Source organism: Lytechinus pictus, chromosome 7 (assembly GCF_037042905.1).
Source record: "Lytechinus pictus isolate F3 Inbred chromosome 7, Lp3.0, whole genome shotgun sequence".
NCBI lineage: Eukaryota > Metazoa > Echinodermata > Echinoidea > Temnopleuroida > Toxopneustidae > Lytechinus > Lytechinus pictus.
In genome coordinates this window covers 857747-882587 of record NC_087251.1, presented here as the reverse complement: position 1 = coordinate 882587, position 24841 = coordinate 857747, and the positions used below count along the sequence as shown (strand labels likewise).

General features: G+C 35.5%; 1 protein-coding gene across 2 annotated transcripts in view; it reads right to left on the bottom strand.

Annotated features, from left to right (window-relative positions):
• Positions 1-24841, bottom strand: part of LOC129265187 (proton-coupled folate transporter-like) — a 31785-nt gene that overhangs the window by 3532 nt on the left and 3412 nt on the right. The window contains exons 3-7 of one of the 2 annotated variants that reach the window (XM_064101543.1): positions 20989-21054; positions 17885-18058; positions 15671-15754; positions 13060-13219; positions 2661-2713 (exon numbers count right to left, since the gene is read on the bottom strand). In XM_064101543.1, the coding sequence (XP_063957613.1) occupies positions 2661-2713; positions 13060-13219; positions 15671-15754; positions 17885-18058; positions 20989-21054 (537 nt within the window). Of the gene's footprint in view, positions 1-2594; positions 2714-13059; positions 13220-15670; positions 15755-17884; positions 18059-20988; positions 21055-24841 lie in introns of both variants that reach the window. The other variant, XM_064101545.1, reaches the window with a different exon arrangement.

Sequence of the window (24841 nt, the reverse complement as noted above, 5' to 3'; positions counted from 1 at the left end):
ATGAGTTGCTGGCCCAATAATACCCCCTATAGGCTATGCTTAACTCATCTGCTCCCAATTAGCATCTCATAAGGGAAAACAACAGGAAAAAATAAAAAGCTGGAGGATAAGAATGACCTTTAACTGACTTTCATGGGACATTTTTCCAGAAAATTATAACCATACCTCTACAAGCTGTCCATGTACAGAGGTTTATTTCTATCAGCATTTGAAATCAATTTCAATAAAGGTATTTGGCAGTTAGAGGCAGTTTAACCCATGAGATGTGTTAATGTGGCTGGCCAAACTGATGTTAATTTGCCATAAAATTGGTCGTCTATGACAAGGGCAATTATCATCACAGACCTGATAGCTGATGTAGTCTTGCTTCCCGGAGTTTTCAATATCTCATTCCTCCACTTTGAGCTACTTTATGTCTCCCCATTTTTTTTTCCAAATTATAGTATTGGTTGTTTGATCTGGCTATCAATTATATTGTAATTTGTAAACAGATACATGATAAAAAATTATTCAGGCAGAAACCGCATGGTGATAATAAGAGAACTGCAAAATGAAAAGTGCAAATGTTTGTAATTAGACTATCAAAAGTGACTGCACTTTACATAAATTGAACAAGTGATATTTAGCACATTAACATCGTAAAGCCAATTTACAAATATGAGATGAAGTTTATTGCACAAGGCATGTTATTGAAATGCAATTAATTTGATAGAAATTGTCAAGGGATGATAAGCTTTATGTAATATGATACAATGAGAAACCAAGTAATAAAGAATATTTAGATAAGGACCATCTGATACAAAAATTGACCTTGAAAACATTTCAATTGAAAGTCTGAAAAAAATTATACTTTGGATTTGCACAACTAACTTTATTAATGTTTATGCCATAAAATATTATAACATTAAAATTTTGGGCATGAAAAAAAATTGACCAAAGAATATCCAGCACTTCATGACTACAGACATTTTCTTCAGGCTGCCACTGGACAATGTTTGATATGAAATAAAATAAAATAAAATGAGAATATTTCTTTCAAATGGATTACTGTATCACATTTTCAAACTGTCCTCTATGATAGCAAAGCATACATCAAATTTTTAAAACACGACAAAGAGAGGCAGATTCATCTGAAATGATTGTACTTTAAATAGTGATCTCTATGATAGAGGTAAATGATGAGTCAGTTTTCACCATGCTATTAAAACAAACAGAGATATTTAAATAAACATCAAGAAAGTCACATGTTCATCAGTTTACAAGGACTTCAGAAGGGTAAAATGAAAACATGTCGCTGTGACCCTTTGACCTCAAAATCAATACGCTTCCTGGGATCCATGCTAGTATCATACGCACCAAATTTGTATGAGCCTAGGTTAAGTTTAAATTATCGCGTTTACACGGAAAAGTTAACGGACGGACAGACAGATGGACAGACGGACACTGAGCATGAAACCATTTACAATAGTCCCGTCTAGGACAGGCGTATAAAAAGCAGGAGTCATTTCACATGAGACAGAGTGAGTGTTAGTTGGTAAAGCTCAATGCATCAACACACTACATACCTGAAGCTTTAGAGTAAAGTGAAGGTGTCACATAGGGAAGGGAAACAAAACACACAAAGAACAGAGACATGTTTTCAGGAATCATGATAGTGGATGCTGACTGAAGATGGTATTATTGAGATGTAGCAAGATGAAAGGTGCAGATTAACAAAAGGGGGATAACGACAGATATACAAATATATGGGATTAATAAGTATAATAGGAAAGTACCACACATTTACGTCATGAAAGACAATGCTGTGCTAATTTGGAAGTGATAAAAGATGGCAAGGAAGCTGAAAGATGGAAAAGAAAAAAGTTATGAGAAATTGAATGAAGAAAGATAAAGGAATGAAAATAATATAGGAACTAATGGAAGAGATCACACACAATCCAAAAGACAAATATGCAGACAAAAATAATATGGGAAATGGATAAGATAATTAAACAAGGACTACCCAATGGAGGTAGTATTTGATGAGAGGTTTTTGTAATGTACATGTTTCAATGGGGACAATTAGTGACGGGTGGCCCTTCTTTACAGGTCATCAATAAAGAAAGTTTTATGTGAGAAAAAAATAATAATCTAGGCATTGTACAATTTTTTTAAAGGCAAATGTGCAGAAGTAAGAAAGTCACAGAAAATTTATTAAAATACATGTAGTTTTAATAGAATACCAGGTGAAAAAAAAATAATCACAAGTAGGACATCGGCCATAATAACACCTCCATGTAACATCAATCAGATCAAATGGATAGATCTGAGAATTAAACACAAACTAGTACATCAGGTTTCTGTACACAACAATATAAGACTTGCATTATGTTTGATTCTTCATCCTTTCTTTGTGTTGAATTCTTTTAGATTTTCTCAAGAAATGCTAATCAATAAAAATCTGTGTTCATTTCATACTTGTAAATCCTTCTTAAAGTACCAAAAGAGTAACATATTTGAGGAGAAATTAGTAAACCACCAATAAGATTTATATGAAGGAAGGACAGGTGAACACAATTACAATTTTACATGCAGTTTGTGACAGAGAAACTCACATCATGTATTATGGGTTTGATAATAAGGGTTGCATTATGTATCTCCATAGATGTTGGTAGCGTTACCTTCATTGTATTCAACATACGCTATAGTCAGCTTTTGAATGCGCCATATCACTCTGCAAAGGAGAGAGAGAGAGAGAGAGAGAAAGAGACCATCAATTAAAAACTTTGAATAACAACACCTTCATAATTCTGAATAGTAAAATGTACAATTATCATCCACAGGAAATAAAAAGGCTCAATAAAATAATACTGCTGTACACACATGCAATCAGAGGTTCACTTTACACTTTAAAAATTCCCCTTTACAGAGGGATAAAATTGGAACATTGTTTTTAGAGACAAAAATAGGGGGTGTTGTGTTTAGGGTGTCTTTTCCCCAACACAGGTCTGGATTTTCATGTTTAATGTTTGAGAGGGTTTACACTTGTTTAAAAGTAAAAAAAGAGTAGTTGCAGCAAACAATAACTTCATGAGAAAAATCAAAATCAAGGTTAAATGTTACCATATTATCATAGATCTAGTTCTGACACCCTGAAATAAACTTATCTTTGTGAAATCATGAAATCTTAGCTGAAAACAGATAATTCTGATGATCACTGACACAATTTTTTTTATTTAAATAAGTTAGAAAACAAATACAATGCAATAAAAAAAAGTTAAACATCTTTTGAAAATCACCACCCTCCCAGATAGATTAAATGATGGTTTATAGAAAGTGTTTTTCATCTAATCTAATTTCCTTTAGTTCAGCTCAGTTGTTCTCATCACTAGCATGACCCAGCAGGAGATGGACTCCCAGATAGGTCCAAATGCCAGCTTGATTTAATCCAAAACAAATCTGTTTCAGGCCAATCTCATTATCACACAATATTTACTAATCACTCCCTGTAACCAGAATGGTGTCCCCTACAACAGTGATGGTAAATGGTAAACCCTTAACAAACGAGTAACATGCTATTTCTACAAAACCTGGAGGAAAAGATCCTTTGCTCATGCACGCCCTACTTTGCACAACTGCCTTCTTAAAAAAGAGTGCCTTGAGCACTCTACAAAGTATATTTGGCGCTTTATAAGTCACATAATTAGTTTCATCATCATCATCATCATCATCACCATTCTCATTGTCATCATCTTCATCGTTGTCATCACCATAGTTATCATCACCATCATCATCATTATCATCTTCATCATCATCATCAACATCATCATCATCATCATCATCATCATCAACATCATTATCATTATTATCATCACCATCAGCATCATCACCATCATCATCATAATCATTATCACAATCAATCGTTCTCCACCTCTAGAGGTGGAGAAGTTCGCCGGGGAAGTTCTCCTGTGTACCTCTCATACTGGATACTTTCCCCTTCGCTGGCGAACTGCGCAGGGGAAAAGCGCAGTATGAAAGGGGTATTATTCATTTTGGTGGTGAAGGGAGGGGTAAAGCTGTTGCCCCCACCCTCTTTGCTTGAAATAAGTTTGATAAATTCATCCTGGTATTTAATAGAAGATCTGTAATTTAGACCTTCCAAGCTCCCATTCCATTCACTTTGTACATTTGCATGCTCATTTTGTGACCCTTTTCATATTATCTGATGTTAATACTTGCATCAAAAATTATTTTGACCGAAGCCAGTGCTGCACCAGCCCGAGTTTGCTCAATCTCGAGATTTTAGCCCAATCAGCCCTCTTCGCGATTAATCTCTAGATTCAAGAAACCCCATCTTCACCAGCGCAAGAAGAACAATTCGTGCTCGAGCGAGGCATCAATGCATTATGCATTATGTGACACTGCGAATAAATAATCCCGAGTGCGTCTGCACATGTAAATAGCGCGCTATTTTGCAAATGATCCTAAGTTGACTTACATGTAGGATGGCAATCTTTAGATTAATCCAGCGAACTAATCGCGATGATTGCGTCTCCATCATAAATAATCTTGAGATTGTTCAGATCAGGATAATTTGCCGATCAGAAAAAGCACAATTATTTGAAAACTTGGGCTGGTGCAGACAGCCCTAGAGACTCAAATCCTTCAAATTGCCTAAAAGCCATTTTCTTGGGATCTCCTTCTCTTACTCTGGAATATGAATAGGTTAATATTATACATATTTCCAAGTGTATTCTGCCTAAAATGTATTTTCAATTTCTTAGAATTCAAATCAAATGTTTGTAATATCCATCACTGGATAATAATCTAGGTTTCTATTCAATGGTCTAGGACCGACTGAAAAAAACAAAAACACAGGTTCTAAGGTTCTCAATTTATAATGACTGTAAAATGAACCAGTATAAATAGTCTGGTGGTTGAGTCACTGACTGGCAGTCAGAAAATGACAGTTCAGATCCCGCTGGTTCTAAAGATTTTGTTTTAAAGTTATTTTCTAGATCAAGTATGCAATGTAATACTAGGTGCAGAACAGAAGTGTATTTACAATAGATAATTTGTCATGATAATAATGTTAAATGTTCCCCAAGGTGGCATAAGAATGTACCTTTAACCTATTGTAACCTGATAAACCTCAGATATTTATACCATTGATTTGAAAAAGATAGACTCGATATCTATAAGGAAGAAATTGCAGATGTTGTTTCTAATCATGCATGATGACTGACAACTGTATATTATTTTAGTGTAATGAAGCACACCTTTTTGTTGGTATTATGTACATTCTATCTGCATGGAAATTGCTTTGAAATATAAAGGATAACCCTTGACGTCGGAGAATATCATGTCCCCTACTTGTGAGGGGTGCATCCTGGTGCAGGGGCCGCGGAACGGTTTTCAAAGTGGGGGGGCTGAGCCAAAAGTGGGGGGGCTGACCATGCTAACAAATCACAATCATATGGTCAATTTTTACGTTTTTGTACACGGTTTTTGAAAAAAGTGGGGGGGCTGAAGCCCCCCCAGCCCCCCCCCCCCCCCCCGGTTCCGCGGCCCCTGCTGGTGTAATTAGATTGAGTCTCCAATTTGCAAGGGGTCCAGATAAGAGAATCTCCAATATACAGAGGAACACTTGGATTTAGATCTTTTTATATATTACAAAAGTTGTACAGCAGGGATTTTTTTTTTAATGGGTGAGAGAAGATGAAATATTCAGATATTTTTTTTATTAGAAGACGTTACAGAATTACCAATTGGTTTGAATAATTTAGCTTTCAAGAAAAACTGGTAGAGATTGTCTTTAATCAACTGCTTGGTCATGATCCTGGAACACAGCAGGGAAGCTATGGCAATGGACTCCCAGATAGTCCCAGCTGACACATCAAATTTGATTGTCCCGGAGAGAGGCTAGGACTTTCAGACCAACCCACAAGACAGGACCCATCCAATTATCCTATCCAGGGGACCTAGTCAATCAACCTTCTACTATCAAAACAAACAAATTTGTTGCAGAAACACAAATACAAGACCACAATTTTGTATACCCACCACCACCACCCCCACCCAACCAACTTTCATATTCCAATGCAGATAAAGCTCTATCCAATATTAAACACATTGCAGTTTTCATATACCACAGAAAAAAATTAAATGGAGGCTCCTAAATGCTCAAACAAGCAGTGGAAGATTCCCAATTACTGCAACGTTATGACAGACCTGCCAACCTCTGGGAATGAAAAAGTGTATTCTGTGATAAAAAAAGTGCATTTTTCCCAAAAAAAGTGTATTTCATAATAAAATGCGTGGCACACTCGCTCATTGCGGCGCTCAAGCTGCATGCAAGCTAAAATGCGCACTGCTCTTGCAAATGAGAAAAAAAAAAAGTTGCCTGAAATTACATTGATCTAATAACCATATTTGTGTAAGTTTAATGAAATAGAGACATATAGAGATGATTTTTCTCAATAAATTACGATTTAAAAAAAAAAATTATTTTCTATTTTTACAATAACATATTTTTAAAAGAAAAAACGTACTGCCGTATTTTGGTTGCAAAAACGTACTAAATACGCCAAAAACGTACTGGTTGGCAGGTCTGCGATAATGCTTCCCCAATATTGCAGATTCAGCCATTAGGTTGGGAGAAGTAATCCCCCCAACAAAATAAATAAATGAAAATAAAATAAATACTGGTACATGTGTATACTGGTAATAAAGGGTGTGTTTCACATTTGATGTTATTATAACAAAAAGATAAAGATAACCCACTACAGAACCAATTTACAAAGGCAAACTGGTGAAAATTTTTATTACACTTACAGAGAGTGAGCAAACATTGTAATTGAATAGGATCATTTAGATTTTAGAAACACATTATTACTACAATTTGGTGTTTAAAAAATTCCAAATACTTGATAATTTTATCCTTATACAGTATCCTAAATCTAGTTCTGTTTCTTTCAATCGACACTACAAAAACTTGATTAGCATCCTTTCTATTTGAACTTTAAACATACCTTTTTCTGGTCATGAACTCTTAACCCCATGTTCCGCTGGGGTGCTCTTTAGTAACCCCTAGGGGTGGTGTGTACCTTGAATTTGTTACTGTGGTAAGATGAGGGAGGGATCAGACTGTTACCCCCCAGGGGGAGGTGTTACTGATGATGATGATGAGATGGGGTAGCTCAGGGTATACAGGGGGCATCTGGAGTCCATCCGCAATATATGCCAATGACATTAACCGTGACCATGACCTTTGACCCATCAGCTTCACAGCAATATTTTGAAAATAACTTCCATGTGTCAAACATGAATATGAAAGATAAACAGAGAATGTTCTCTTCATGAATTTGAAGATATTTTGCCCCTCCATCCAACCAACAAAAAGCGATGAGGATTCACCTCGCTTCCAAATAATTTCCTAAGAAAAAGATCAATTCCCAACAATATGAAAGATAAACAGAGAATGTTCTCTTCATGAATTTGACAATATTTTGCATCTTTAGAACTTAAAATTATTGATAATCTTTTGATGCTGATTGCTAAAACATTTCTACCCTCACCATATTTACTATCAATTCATGATACATACATGTATGATTTCATTTATATTTTGTACATGCATAAGTAGGCCTACTATGCCTTTGAAACTAAATTATGCATAAGCACTTCAAATAAAGTGAATGTGTTTTACAATAATCATGTTAATGAGTGTTACATCAACTAGTGATAGATGGTTCAATGCTAGAATCAGATATACTAATCTGGACATGCAATTTGAACGTGTAAGAAGAAATCTTAGATTCTTGAAGGTCTCACAAACGAATAAAAAAAAATTTCAAATGTGATTTTGTTCATATTTCAAATTGGCTATTAAAATAATGCCAATGTTTCCCATGAACATACCAGCACACACTCAGTTTGAAGTTGATCTGTTGTAACAGGTCAAGCTTTAACCATGGAAATTATATGAACAGTGTTTTGGGTTCGACACTGGATTCTAATCCATACTTTGACAGCTTTGGCAATCTTTTGGAAGTTAATATATGAAAGGGGTACAATAATTTGGTACAAAGCCATAGGGATTTACTGCACTGGATTCTATCATCATGAAAGTGTAATCTCCAAGAGGGCTCCATCTCTCAGACATGGTGACATGTTTGATATCAGCCCCCACTCAAAGAACTTAATTTACCCCAAGAAGAATTCCCCCTATGTGGGTAAACCTACTAATCAAACCCTTCTGACCACTGAGAAATGGAAAGGAGCAGGAACAACAGATGAGGTGTGAATGGATCAGAGAAAGATGGAGTCTTAGGAAGAGGAATGGTTTTTATCAGATAATTAAAGCTTTTATAGTAGCAGAATAAGGACTAGTATAAAACTAGATAATTAAAGTTTTAAACTTGTTTGCCTTGCCACTTACAAGATTGAGATCATCCAATATTTGATTTGTAAACCTTCTAAAAAAACACTTAATGGTTTTCCAACTTTTTTTCCAGGGTAAATTAATTACAGGTGTTTCCATTTACTGACACACCAATTTCTGACACCCCTATTCTGACACCCCTTTTCCCCATTCACTTTTGTACACGTAGTGAATATTAATTAGTGTCTCATGTATTTTTATATCAAAAAGAGGCGTGGCCAAATTCCCTTTCTGTGATTTGCTTTTATTGCTATTGAATATCCATTAGCCATCAACTCTTCTTCATATCGGTGATTGTCACCTTTCATTGCGCGAAGAAAACGATAAACTTTTTCGAGAAATAATAATGCTCGTTTAACTCTGAGCGAGAAAATTCAGAAATTAGTGATTAATGTTCTCTGAGGAGTGGTTTTTTAACCTGGGATATTCAAATGTTATGAATCTCAAGAATATTTGTTCTCATAACCAAGTTTCTTTTTCAAGTCATTGTGGCTCGTCGTCACTTGCTATATGGGTATAAACACCCGTGATACTGTACCAGGATCTTGTCGTAGCGTTCCGCCAACTGCCGGGCCTGGGTCTGCCAATGCTGGCAGCCCAGACGCCTGGCTGGTTGATTTATACCCTGGGTTTTAGGTAAAACCCAGGATTAACAAAGGTTTGTCGCGCAAGAAGAAGAAATCTGCATTATCGATATCATAAAATCAGCCACTTAGTCCATTCACTGTCATTTATTTCATCAGTGCTGGTGCGCGTTATCCGTGTTCACTCCAATAGACTTTGTACATGAAGCAAGCGCACATAGGGAGGTGACTGGTGGCTGATTTCAAGATTTGGTCAATAATTCTAGGTATGGTAACAGCACAAATAAGCTAATTTTAATGTAATATGCCTAACGTTAGTGTATGACGAAGTAAAATCTAAATAGGTCTACTATGCACTCACTGCACTCACACTCCTGCAAACCTTGAAAAACATACCTATGTTAATCCTGGGTTTTACCTAGGGCATAAATTAACCAGCCAGGCAGCTTGGCGGCCAGCCCTGGCAGACCCCGGCCCGGCAGGGTTGGCGGAACGCTAGGGCAAGACCCTGGTACAGGTTTATGCCCATATAGCAAGCGACGATGAGCCATGATGACTTGAAATAAAAACTTGGTTATGAGAACAAATATTTGTCAGATTCATAACATTTAAATATCCCAGGATCGAAAACCACACTTCATTAATTACTAATTTCTAACTTTTCTCGCTAAAATTTAAACAAGCATCATCAGTTTTTGAAAAGGTATATCGTTTTCTTCGCGAAATGAAAAGGGGACAATCGATACGAAGAAGCGTTGATGGCAAACTGATATTTAATAGCAATAAAAGCCAATTGCAGAAAGGGAAGGTGACCACGCCTCTTTTTGATGAAAAATACATGAGACACTAATGAATATTCACTATGTGTACAAAAGTGAATGGGGAAAAGGGGTGTCAGAATAGGGGTGTCAGAGGTGTCAGAAATCGGGGTGTCAGTAAATGGAAACACCCCTAATTAATTCATTAATTAGCACTTTAGCCCATGCAAATTTAAACCCCTGTCCAGGTGGGTGTTTTATAAAGCTGTTCGTAAGTTAAGAGTGACTTTAAGAACGACTGGTGAACATTTCTTAGGCGCTAAGTAATCAACAATGAACATATCATTTACCACAAGAAAGGATCACCAGTCGTTCTTAAAGTTGCTCTTTACTTACGAACAGCTTTATGAAACGACCCCCTGAGGATATTATTTTTGGCCTCTAATTTGGCTTTAATCTGAAGTAAATAATAAATTCATTTTTAAACAAAGAATTAATCATTATAATCACAATGTTGTTTTTAAGATTTGGATGTTCAATCATTAATCAAACATACATGTAATTCAATAATTGAATCTTTATTAAGAAAAAACTGAAGACATGCTTTAGAATTCAGCTTTGGGGGTATTTATCGATGCAGGGAATATGGAAAAGGTAGTTTTGGTATTTTACCCCCTTCAGAGATGTAAAAACTCTGAAGCTGGGTCAGTGGAAGAATAAATAACATTCCACAAATAACAGTGATGATGGTTACATGTACTTCACTAATATAATAATGCTGGAGGGGAAACTCAGATATAAGATTATAACTTTTGTTCAGGTTGTGTTGTGAACTTGGACCTCTGCTTACAAATATTCACAGGTCCATAGAGAAAAAAATATGGGGAAGTTTACAAAGATAAAAGATTTCATTTTACTAGAGAGTGAAAGGATTTTTTTAATTGAAAATTAAACCATAATCAAACAATAAGATAGAAATGTCAACTGTTGAACAGCTTAACAATGATTTTTACTTGAACAAAAGGGACTATAGGTATTACAATTATAACAAAATAAATCAGAGAGACAAGGAGAACACAATATCTAGATAAAATATTCTATATGAATGACCAAGAATCAAGTTAAAAGTGAATGACTATTAACTTCACGCACCCCATGAAATAATTTTACCCTAAAGTCAACCTTCACTCATATGTCACCTCTGCTTTTGTCATCTTCATCATTCAAGTACACGTTTCAACAGACTGTTTAAGGTCTAACTTCTTGCATAACCCATTGAAACATGTGGCTGTATAAGTCAGTAAATTTCACTTAGGATGGTATTGTGAAACAGTCCCCTGGAGTATTTGAGATGCAGCCTGAGGCTCCTGCATTCATTCAGTTTCTTACCAACACACATGTCTATGTCACTGATGGTTTGTCATCCCCTAAGGCTGTGTACTACCACCCTCTTGTTTTCTTTGGAACTAGATACTACACATCATCTGCTATCCACTATCTCATCAATGTCAAGCTCACACATACATTCATGCATGGTCTCATAAGCGATTAGAAATACATGGTGAGAAAATAGTCTCGATCCACTTCCAAACAACAAAAAAATAGAGTGAAAGAGAGAATAGAGAAGCTTTGACTTTGAAGTTCCTCTATTCAAAAACCTTGTCCTACTTTCCCCTTTTCACTATTTTAATCAGTTTGTACTAATTGATTCATACATACACGTATGAGGTGTAATTTTGCACAATTTTCTTTTTAATGTTATCACAATCCATAAATCATAAAGCTAGAATAGCAATTTTTCATTTATACAAGTGGAATGCCTCTGATAGGCTCGCCTGCATTACGCAATTAGATATAGCACCAGTGCTGACTTTGAAAACAGGTATTGAATAATTATTCACAAAACAAAACATTAATATGATAATAAAATACTATGTCCATTGACCCAAAATAACTTTTGACCATGATCATCAAATGACCTAAAACATGTCCAAAACAATAATTCATACTTGATTACCATTGTTTCTATGTTACATGAACTACTAGTAGATCCATGAACGTTCTAAGTTATGACGCCAATTCAACAAATACCCCCAACACAGCCAAAGTTCATTGACCTTAGTGACCTTTGATCTTGGTCATGTGACTTGAAACACGCTCAAGATATTCAGGGATACGTGGTTGCTCTTATGTCCAAGTTTCATTAACTATATCTGTAAACTTTAAAAGTTATGACAATTCCACAAATACCCCCAACATTACCAAAGTTTGTTGACCCTAAATTACCTTTGACCTTGGTCATGTGACTTGACCTTGGTCATGTGACCTGAATCTTGCACAGGATGTTTAGGGATACTTGATTGTCTTATAAATGTCCAAGTTTCATGAACTAAATCCATAAAATTTGTAAGTTATGATGACGATTCCACAAATACCACCAACATGGCCAAATTTTTGTTGACCCTCAGTGACCTTAGACCTTGGTCATGTAAACTGAAACTCTGGCAGGATCTTCACTGATACACCATAACTCTAAGTTTCATGAACTAGGTCCATATACTTTCTAAGTTATGATGACATTTCAAAAACTTAACCTTGGTTAAGATTTTGATATTGATTCCCCAACATGGTCTAAATTCATTGACCCTACATGACCTTTGACCTTGGTCACGTGACCTGAAACTCAGGCAGGATGTTCAGATGTACTTGATTACCCACAATTTTTAAGTTTCATGAACTAGGTCCATTTACCTCCTATTTTATGATGACATTTCAAAAATTTAACCTTGGTTAAGATTTTAATGTTGACGACGCCATCGGAAAAGTGGCGCCTATAGTCTCACTCTGCTATGCAGCCGAGACAAAAACCTTGCATTATTATCACATGTCGAATGTGTAAATTGTGTACTAATCCTAAATTTAGACTTAAGCACCATCATCGAAGTGATCATTATCATCATCATAAACATCATCATCACCACCATTATAATAATCATCATTCCTACCACCACCACCATCTTCACGATCATCACCATTAATAACATATTCATTATTATTATCATCTTTTACAGCATCTTTCAATTTTTGCAAGCATGCACAAATTGTCACATAGTCTCTTCACCACTTTTGACAAACTCTCCATCATCCTAAACTTTGTCAGTCAATTTTGCTTGCATTGTTATCCTATCACAAGTTCCATGTCAGTCAGATTCTACTTCACAACTCTCCATCTCTCTCTCTTCCATCACTTTCAAAATAATGTCATCTATCCATCAAATTAATCAAATAAACTTACATAAGCAGCAAAGCTGGAAGTATAAGAATAGCTGCCATGAGAATAAAGACTAATCCACCTCCAATAATGTCTATAGTAGCTGGGTATAGAGCATTAAATATAAGTGATGCTAGCAGACCAGTGATCATTTCAAGGGATGCAGTCAGGGCAAACAAGCTTCCTGTTAGGAGAACAGCAAAAAAAATATATATATAACCTCAATTATCAATTAAGGATTTTAATTGACAATTTAAAAAAAATTCAGTGTCATTACAATATTACCATTCAATTTTTTCCTTTCTTTCTTTAAAATATGATAATAACCAGAATCAAAGATACAATACTGTTTTCTTTTTAATCAAATGTAACTAAACCCAACGAGAGAATTTCATTTTTTTTAATAAAATGGAAGGATTAATTCAAAACAAACTCCATCAAAATCAGTTATAAACTTAGATAATAAAGGAAGTTAGAAAGTCTTGCAACACTTTCTACAGGGATCCTCAAATTGGCAAACATACATCATAATGGCTGACTTTATTTGTTTTAGACAAACATTTTGTACACATTAATTATTTTACAAATTTCATATTTTCTCTTTCTGAACTTGACATACATGCATGTGGTGTGAATTGTATTTCCCCATGATATAAGTTTTGCTCGGAAGAAGGCAAAATGCAATTTGAAAGATAATGGGAAAAGGTCTTAAAGTTGTTAAAAAACATATGGAGAGTTGTCTACAAAATCAGCCAATTTAAACAATTTTTCAAATTTGAGGATCCCATGGAAAGTACAAGACTTTTTAAACATTCATATTCCTCTCTTTTTTTTTTAACTGATTTTGATAAAACTACATACAATACTTTTACATGTATATTTCAGTTCTCTTATTTTATTCTTTCTTCTAAGATTGATTAAACATTCTTGGATTTTCGTTTCCTCTAAGGAAGGAAAATTTTATCTGTTTAAAAGAATGTTCTTTACATATATGTATGTACAGTTTGCATTTATTTGCCGCCCCTAAAAAAATCAAACAGTGAAATGAAATGAGAGAGAAGAGAGAAGTAAAACAAAGCATTCCATCAATGTATATTTTTAGATATAAAGTGATTTATAGGAGATAGAAGTTTGAATGTTTAGCTATGTATAATCCATTATCACAAACATGACAGTTCTCATAAGATTGTGCAATATAATATCACTCAATGTGTGGGCAGAAGGAACAAGTAAACACTCTCACTATAACCATTCATCAAGTCTACTATCATGGTTAATGTCTTCAATTCATTCAGGTGTTTGAGATCTCATAAAAGTGTTTATTTTCAGTTTCACTGGCTACTACCCCCACTGCTGGGAATGTTTTATGTCAAAACAGGTCGGCAGAGATGTCACAATATGTATAGGTTATGATAGTAGGACAATGACTGTGCATCAGAGATTATCTGATAAGCCTAAGGAGTGTTCACACTCATCATATTCTTCAAGAATACTGTTAACAGATGCCATCACATGGTATCATGTATCACTCTAATCAATACTATCAATTTAAAGGAGTTCTAATATCTGTGAAGGTTTGATAAAAATCTGCTATATAAAGGGAATAAGGTTGTTATGAATGTTTGATGATTTTTTTACTCTGTGATGTCTCAAACGAGCAGCTCCTTCATACATGTATGTTGTGTTATAAATTTTTTTTTAAATGCCATCTCAAAAATGTTACTTATTTTATTTGAGCTGTGGATACAGTATATGATCAGACACATCATTTCATACCTCCTTCTATATTAGTAAAACATTTTTTTCATTTTGTTCTGTTACAAAATGGAATATATGAAATATATATTACATGATATATAGGGGAGCTGCTTGCATATAGCTTTACCAATTAGGAAATGTAAAAAATCCATTACTCTTCTATTCATTTATGGATTTTCATCAAACCTTCGCCAATATTTTTCTCTAAGAATTTTTTGTTGGTTTCATTCAAGCCAACTTGATCCCCAGGGTGAATTTCTCCTATAATCATCAATACTAATCATTTTAATCATTATTTAAATCACCAATACTATCAATGCCATCAAAATTACCTTCATTATAATATCATCCCACCATTCTGATCAATGAGACTTTCTCAAATTCTTCTCACCATTTTTTTTATTACCGGTAATATCTATTTAAATCACCGATAATGCCATTTCTTGACCCGAGGAGTAAATAGTAAGAAGGTCAAAGGACTTGCAATTCATTTAATACTGAGAGAATAGCTTTCACTATGAAGTTACATATCATGTATCCCATTCAGGATCATACTTATTTCAATGCGACAGTATCTCTCATGCAATGGTAAAGAAATAAAATAATTCATGATATCCCTAATTTTCAACTCTATCAACACTTCAACATGTTTTCACATGGAAATTTGCAAGATTTAACTTGAAAGACATTCTTGAGATCTGTATCGTATCAATCTATCTTTCACTCTTAAGGCATTAAATGTAAAGAGAAAATGTACAGTATACATGTACATGTGGTAATGTAAAAAAACTACACATTTTGCCAATTTGAAGAGTGTACACTAATCAAACAAGGCTACATATAATTCACTTTCTTAACTCGAAATGGCAATGCACACCTTGTTCAGATGAGACTACTATCTTTGACATCATAGCACGAGTAGTAGCAGCAGGCAAACCAGCTGGGGATAACAAAAATGGAACTGAAACAAAAACAAAAACAGTTTCACATCAAATTAAAGCTACTTCTATGTCCGATGGGTGGGTGCATATGGGTATTAAAGTAAATGGTATTAAGAAGGAAATTAAAAATCACACTCTACAGCTGAAACTTATAAGGACATTGACATTTAAAGGTAAAAGAATGTTGTGGGAAATTGAACCTAATTATTGTGAGCTTTGTACTCCTTTCAAGGGTGTACATGTACAATAGTAAAAAAAGGTGAACTGCAAATGATCATTAAGCGGATGCCCACACATTCTAAATAATTATAACAAAGCCAGCTGAAATACTCTTGCAAATAATTCAATCTTTCAGAATTTAAATAACTCATGACACAGATATGTTTAAACCAAATACATTGTTCACCCCCCCCCCCCCAGAAATTCTGGGCCCCATTGCCTGAAAGCACTTGTTAACTTTGCCATTTGCTAATTATTATGGAAACAATGCTCAACAACCACTCAAAATCAAATATTCCATTAAATGTACAATAGAAAGGCAAAGTTAGTAACTTTTATGCAACAGGTCCTGAATAGGGAGGGGAAGGCGGGGTAAGTTGTGACACCTTTTGCATGTATGCATTGTTATGATTAATGATCATGTAGAAATAAGTAACTTGCCTTAAAATTTAAGTTTTCTGAAATATTTTTCACCTAGATATAACTTTCTACCCCCACACTGAAAGTCACTGTCACCTTTGAAAAAAGAGATGTCAAATGGCTCAACTTGCCCCATCTGTGGAGTAAGTTGAGCCACCTTCTGGTGTAATTTGCGCCACAAAAACTATGTACAAAATGTACATGTAGGGGGAAGAACCAGCATGTCAATTTTTGTAATTTAAAGTCTTTTCACTTGCTAATTCTCTATAAATACCAACATCCTCTAAAAGGAAAAGAACAGGCATGTAAATTTGCTCCTTTCTGCCTGCATAAACCATGGCTTTTTAAGGTTTGTTTGTTTTTTATATACATTACCATGAGAATTACCATGGCTCAACTTGCCCCACGGTGGCTGGTTCAACTTACCCCAGTCCGAACTTAATGCGACAATTTCGCATTCACACATTTCTTATGCATCCATCATGTAAAAAACTATGACAAGAATACCTGGACTAACAATGTTGTTCTTATGTCTTTATTACATTTAAAGACGTGTGCATGTAAAAAGCACTTATCTGTTTCACATCCTTTTTTACTCTTTTATTTTTTGGCTGAAATTTGTATCTTTCCCTCTAAAAAAGGTATTTTTTGTTTCAAAGTTGAAAACAATGTGGTGGGGTTAGGGGTTATGCAATAGGTCATCAATACATGACACCCCCACAATATCTGACTCATTCATTATTGGCCAGGGGGTGGTGGCTCAACTTACCCCACCTTCCCCTACTGTTTGTCCTACTTATGTCCACTCCAAGTAAAACTTTGCAAAGGACAAACAATTATTGGGGATTATTTTACAATTTACAATAGTAAATTTAGATATTTGGAGGGCGCATTGCCCTTTCCCAATTGGGACTTTTGCCCCTGCCTCCTCTTCTCATTCTAAATAACACATATCTCACTCTGAAGAGAGAACAAAGATGCTAACCATAACATTACAGCATACCTGGGAGGCATAGAATCAACATCTTGAAAAGGCTGAACAAATATGCATTATTTGACCTTTGACCTCATTCCCATGATGCACCCCATGACAAAGCAATGTTATAGGAGACAATGTTTGAATTATATGTTATCATCCTAATTATAGCAGGTATTGAATGATATTAGAAGTATGTTACCATACTTGCATGGTGGGTGGAGACCTGCTTTCTGCCTAGGTGGCCAAAGTTTTCCAACAATATTATATTTCTCTGTGTATTGCTAAACTTCTTAGGCTAATCCAAAGTTTGATATACTCCCTGAATTCTACCAAACAGACACTGACAAAATCAATCTAGAAACTGATGTTTCACAACGATTTCAATATCATGTAAAGCCATACTTAGAAACATATCACAAGTATGTATTTAACAAGTAATATTATTTAAATAAGCAGGTGTGTGTCGAGGTAAAACAGACCCCCCCAAAAAAGGGCAATTATGATGGGAGAGGGGTGGGGATAAGTAACTCACCTGTGAATACTTGCCATAGTGTCCTTGCTAAACCAAAGACTACATAACCACTCATTCTGAAGCATAGACCACCTAATGCTATAAAGCAATCATGGACACCACATAGATGAAGAAGAGGCATCAATGTAAACAGCATCAAGCTCTGAAGACCACTCTTAGAACCAGAGTAGTACGCTATAGAAAATAACAATGCTTTGATAATCAGAATATGAGCCCTATTTGTTTCACCAAAGTATGATAGAATTGAACATATCATTAACCCTATCTTAACTGGGCTATTTCGGACCAGTATATACGGGGGGGGGTCAATTTGACCCCCCTCAGATCTCGGCCGCTGATTGCGCAATCGCCGCGAAAATTTGCAAGCGCATAGAGCCGGATTTAAACTACAAGAGTGTATAGTAAAAAGTTTTTTAATATTTGTTATTAATTATGTGTATGTATTTAACTTTAACTCAATTTATATAGCTAGTAGAATGCTAATTTTTGGTGGGAGTATCAATTATTACATTTCTAACAAATATCTACAAAAAAATAGAAAAATATGATTAATTTCTTATGTATTTTATTGTTTTTTAAATTCTTATGTATTTCTTAATTTTTTAAAATCTTTGTTTTTTATTGTTTTTCCTGATGAACTTTGCCGAGGACCCTTTTGCGATCATAAATAGCATAAAATAAATCCATTTAAACCAACAAAACTAAAAATAATCATACATTTATGATTTTTGGTTGAAAAACAAAATTTGCATTGACTTTTTACACGGAATCACGTTTTTGAGCAATTTCTGGTCTGACATGCACTTACAAAACGTTGCGTAATTTTGGAACCGCGTACCTGGGCGTCGCAAATTTGGTCTCAAAAGATGCGCAAGACTTGAGAGTAAAAAGTCAGTGAGCGGCGCAATCAAAAAAATTTGTGCGATGGCGTAGTGACAAAATTTGTTGAGGGGGGTCAAATTGACCCCCCCCCCCAGTTTAATAAGGGTTAAATAAGCAAAAAACAAAAATAAAAAATACCATATACATGTAGAATAATTTGATTGATAATTTACATGATGATTTTGTAACATCTGGGGCTGCATTATCTAAGATTTGCCCTGAAATGGAGTGGAGTCCTTTTTTCTGAATTATTAATAAAATTCAAGAAAGTGTCAACACAAGATCAGACTTTGTAATATTTGACCACTTTAAACCCCTTATTTTATCCCTCCATGTTAATAAAAATCAAATTTGTTAATTTCCACTGAAAGTTGCACATAATATTGGAGGGACCTACATGTCGACAATGCCATTGGCATCATCTTTGGTGGGTTCATCCACTCCACTATAGGTGTGTTTCAATCCAAATGATAGTCAATGAATATAAAGGAAAATCAGTTTGGATTGTTTTTTCATTAAAGGGATGGTCCGGGCTGAAAGTGTTTATAGCTTAATAAATAGAGTAGAATTCACTGAGCAAAATGCCGAAAATTTCATCAAAATCGGATGACAAATAACAAAGTTATTGAATTTTAAAGTTTAGCAATATTTTGTGATAACAGTCGTCATGAATATTCATTAGGTTGACTGATGATGTCACATCTCCACTTGTTCTTTTGTATTTTATTATATGAAATAAGGTTTATTTAAATTTTTTCCTCCAAGAACTAAAAAATTTGGTTGACAACTGATTTAGTGCATTAGATATTTATTGCTGCAACTTATTTCATTATAAGGGAGACATATTATTCACACAAGTATGAAATAATGAAAAAATTATGATTTTGTGTAATAACATAAGAAAACGGAAAGTGGGGATGTGACATCATCAGCCCACCTAATGAATATTCATGACGACTGTTTTCACAAAATATTTCTAAACTTTAAACTTCAATAACTTTATTACTTGTAATCCGATTTTGATGAAATTTTCTGCATTTTGCTCAGTGAATTCTACTCTATGTATTAAGATATAAATATTTTCAGCCTGGACCACCCCTTTAAGTACATAATATCCGACTCTAGATCAAAGGACTGCAATTGGTCTCGTTGGATACACTGTTTCATCCTGAAAAATTTAAAATGTTGGCGAGTAAAAGTGTTTTAATACTCTAGGAATAGTTGTTTGTACAGAGTACTGACATGCTAAACTATGAGCGAAACTTCATCTTTAATATCAGGCTAGTATTAATCATCATTAGATATGAATCCCCGAACTTCTAGATGTTTGCAAGCATCAAATCATACAAAATAATATGGTAAAACCCCCGGGGGGGGGGGTACTCGACCAAAAAAGTAGTAGGTCTGTGCCGCGGGCGAGACAAAAAACGGGGGCCTTGGAGCGGGCTTATTGTAAAAAGGAGAGTCCTCGGAACGGGCTTCGGAACTACAAATGTTTGTGAAACGGGGGTCCTTGGAACGGGTCGCCTGCGTGTGAATGCGTATGCATCCCTATGGAACGTACATGCAGCTAGCCCGGCGGCACGGGCGCGCTAGCGCAGAGGCGATGGTCGGACAGCGCTCTGCGGCCGCTTTTCACCAAAATTGCGGCTCATTGTAGCCGATCAATGCGACCGTGACGGAAAATATGCAAAGCTTTGGAGCGGATTTCTTTCTTCTTTTTTCTCGATAAGAAGAAAATGTTATGCTTTGGAGCGGCTTTCTTTGTTCTTTTTCTCAATAAGACAAAAATACTATGCCTTGGAATGGAAAATTGAGTGTAAAAATGGGGGTCCCCTCCGCAGCACATACCCACTATGCATTATATACTGAGTGCCCCCCCCCCCTAAAACCCATAATAATAATCTATTTTTGTTTGTCAAAATAAAAGGTTTGGCCTCTCCTAGAAATTTGATTTTAAACAAGCAGCTGTTAAAAACGGACTAAAGTACTTGAGCAGAGTAAATCCAGAAAACCTTGCTCTCTTTCTCCCTCCCTCTCTCTCTCTATCGCTCTTTCTTTTTTTTCTCCCCCTCTCTCTTTATCTCTCTATATCTCTCTCCTTCATTCATTCACTTTTTCAACTTGATCATGACCTCTTGATTTAGCCCACAAAACAAATAGTTACAGTCCCTTGCTATCACTGGGATTATATTTCACTTTTGATTTGATGTGATACTTACAGATTTGGGAAGATGTAAATGATAGCGGAGCTTTCTTAAGGTACAGGACTGTAGTATCATTTTCACCTGTTGAGAGAAAGGCAAAGAGAGATGGTAATCAAAACTAAAGCAGTAGAAGAAAACAATGACAGCTTTGACCTCATGTGTGATCCTATCAGGTTCAATGCTCTCAAATGTTCCTCTAAAAACCGTCATCAATTTACCTGGGATTGGCTTCACTAACAGCTAAAATCAATCTTTGAAATCTGTGAACCGCTCAAGTCTTTTATCACATTGATTTCACTATACTTAAAATTGAGATCATATTTTCAATCATCTCTAGACCTGTCTAAAATGTTGCGATTGATTATGTCATAATACAAATGCAAATTGTCTATTCATAACAAATTGCATCCAGTCTGGTCAAATAAAGGGTTTATTTCCAATTCATCTAATGCACTACCATTTGGTCTACCATCAGTTCGTCCACTATCCACATGGTCTAATTGCCAATTCGTCCACTCACCTTTTCGTCTAATAACCAGTTGGTCGGATAGCCATTTATTCCATATACCATTTGGTCTAATTGGACTAAGTGTTACTTTTGCAAAATGAATGAAAATAAAATGGATGTTAGACCAACTGGTTATGAGACGAAGTGGTGATTGGACCAAATGTTTTTTAGACGAAATGTTGGACAGAATGGCATTAGACTAAATTAAAGTAGACCACGTGGTGAGTGGATGAGTTGGCAGTAAATGAATTGGCAATTTATCCTGCAATTTACCAAATAAAGGAGGCAGTTTCCTCAACAGTTTCGCTCCTTTTGTGGATCTACTGTCTACTCCAGGAAAAATTCAGAAGCTTTAGACTTGATACATAAAACTGGTGTGTACATGTACATGTAAAATGCATTTAAAAGTCAATGAATGGATTGCAGGTGGAAATATGACAACATTCTCATGTTGTGATAAAATGACAGAAGTTCCTGTCTTTCCCATGAAATAACTGTTAATTTTTTATGGTTTTTTTTTGACACTCAGGAAGTGTTCTGACATACATGTAGATATAATTTAATCCTAAAACAAGCAATCTACATGTACATGTATGCAAGTTCATTAGACCTAAATGTATACCGGTAGTACTGTGTTACCAGGAAACAATGCATTGTACAATCTTCAATTTTAATGTTTTGGAAAATAATTCCTTCGGACAGATCTATCTCTAAAAAACAAATATACCTGACTCTGTGTGTGAGCCATCTGCATAGTAGGTGCATAACAATTGTCTAAAATTATTATTTTAGGATGATCACGTTTCATAATCGGACACCCATTGAACAGAGCTTTGGTCAGCATTAAGATAATAGAACACAAGGAGTGACATAGAGGCCTGGCGTATTCTGTTTCCAGAACTGACCTCTGCTAAAAACAACTCTTAACTTGACCTTTTTCAAGGGCATAAACAAGATGACATTCACAAAGTCTGTTCAAAGGAAGATAGGATGGTCATTGGTGTTGTTGGGTCTTTCATTCAAGACAGTGCTGAGAGTGTGACCCCTTACAGAGCCTGACATATAAAACTGATCTACATGTAGTCAGGGGCGGAAATCTCTCCCAAAAGGTAGGGGGGGGGGACAATTAAGGGGCTGGAAAATTTGACAAGCAAAAAAAAAAAAAAGGTTATCACCCCAAATTTCAGGTCATTTCGACGAAAATAAATTTGACAAGCAAAAAAAAAAAAAAAGGGTATCATCCGAAAAGTAAGGTCATCTCCTCCTAAAATACATGTTTTATTTCGATTTTGAATGATGAATTTCTTACCATCATAAAAGACCAGAAATAGTAGGGGGGACATTTGATATTGTGTCCCCCCTACTATTTTGAGTAGGGGGGACACGTCCCCTGTCCCCCCTGGGATTTGCGCCCATGCATGTAGTTGAAATCCTCAATATACTCCCTTCCAGTTGATCTGGTAAACAATAAAATTAAAGCCTTAAATACTGTAGATACATTTTTCTCACCATTGTTTTGAGTCTGACCAAAATAACTGATGGTTTTCTTCTATCCAGATGATCTCTTAACTTGATAAGTCTGTACATGTAGGTTGGACATTAAAAGCTGTTAACCGATCAGGAGTAACTCGTGTTAGAAGAAATTTGGTAGGGGTAATTTAGGAGGAACACACCGTCACCCATCTGGACAAAGTCAGACTTAGTTTCTCTGGTCGGAGGAACTTACTCCTACCCCTAACTTCGACCAAGATACTCCTGATTTTTCTTGGGAGTATAGTAAACTCCCATTCAGACAAGTCTTCATTGTCGCTATCGACACCCCTGTTAGAAGCCAACAAATCTGGAGTCGTGACGACGGTGGCTAGCAATGAAGTCGTTTATTTAATGGTATATAAGATATCCCCTAGGTGATGTATTTAAGCTATTTCAGCTCCATTATAAAGTCACGCCCTAACCATGGAGTTCATTAAAGCCATGTCAGCATACCGATATTATTTAAACAGTCAAAAACTTGGCTATGCCAACACAAACGTACGTACATACATGTAGTGACCAGACATCTATTACTAGTGTGCCAATTAATGTATAGCGTGGGGTGTTGCCCGACATGTCACCAAAACATCGGTATTCATGCATTTCTCTAATAATGTAGTTCCATTTTCAAACCAAAATCATAACAAACAATTCTGTGGTACTGAACAAATATAACAGAGGCGAATTGAGGGAATCTACAATTTCATTATTACTCCTCCTAAAGCAATAATTTCCATTAATTCTTACATGTATATTTAAGGAATAACTTGTTACAGTTACAATTCCAATGGTAGGCCTAATTCACTCAAATATTCAATTTAATTAATCCGCATAGATCTACAGTATCCGTAAAAATGGTAGTTTGTCACTATAAGTCACTTGGCAGCGCAGAAGTATCTGTGACCTTATGACCTTGGTAAACCTCCCAGCGTTAAATCACGATGTTCACATTTGTGTGAAAGTACCAGCATGCATGGACATATGTTTAGATTTACACTTCTACTCAAAGAGGAACAAACTTTGGAGCTTAAAGCTAAAATGAAAGTAGTTGCAGTAAAACACTGATTTCTTGAGAAAGTCTGAAGAACCAAGGTTAAGTATTACTATATCATCGTGGATCTAGATCTGGTATGTACAGTTACATAAACTGAACTTTGTGAAATCATAAAATCTAAGCTGAAAAACGATCACACTGAAGATCGCCAACACAGATAGGCACACGTGGGACGGTGTATTTTATCATTGCTGGAATAAAGACCCAACGGAAGTGCCCGAATCCGCGCTCATTTTGCTTATTTCTCAGCAATTACACAATTTCTTCCAGAATCCTTTGGCACATATTTTTATTCATACAAACAGACACTTGGGTGGTCATTTCATTGGATTCTGTAAAAAGTCATTTTGAGATCGTTACCACAACTGGCATTTATCTTTAAACGGACCCATGATGGCAACGTACAAGTATAAATTGAATACCAAAACAACATGTACATGTACATACAGTCAAGATTTCGCGCAATTTCAAGTTAGTGAACATTGACATGCATGGCGCTACACTTCCAGGAGTTATACAAAACACTCCATGGTAATCTTCCTAAATGCCAAAGTAAATAGGTTGGAGTGGAGTGGAAAACAGGGTCGGGGTAAGAAGTTTTAATGAAGAGGCAAAACAGAAAACAGAGACAATATTTTACAAACAAAAACTGTTTCATTTTTGCTTTTTACAAGTAAACTATAAACATAAACAAATTTCAAGCAATAGTTTTTTATGAAACTTATGAAGTGGATACATAGGCCTATAGGCATGGGCCCATCTTAGAAAAAAGT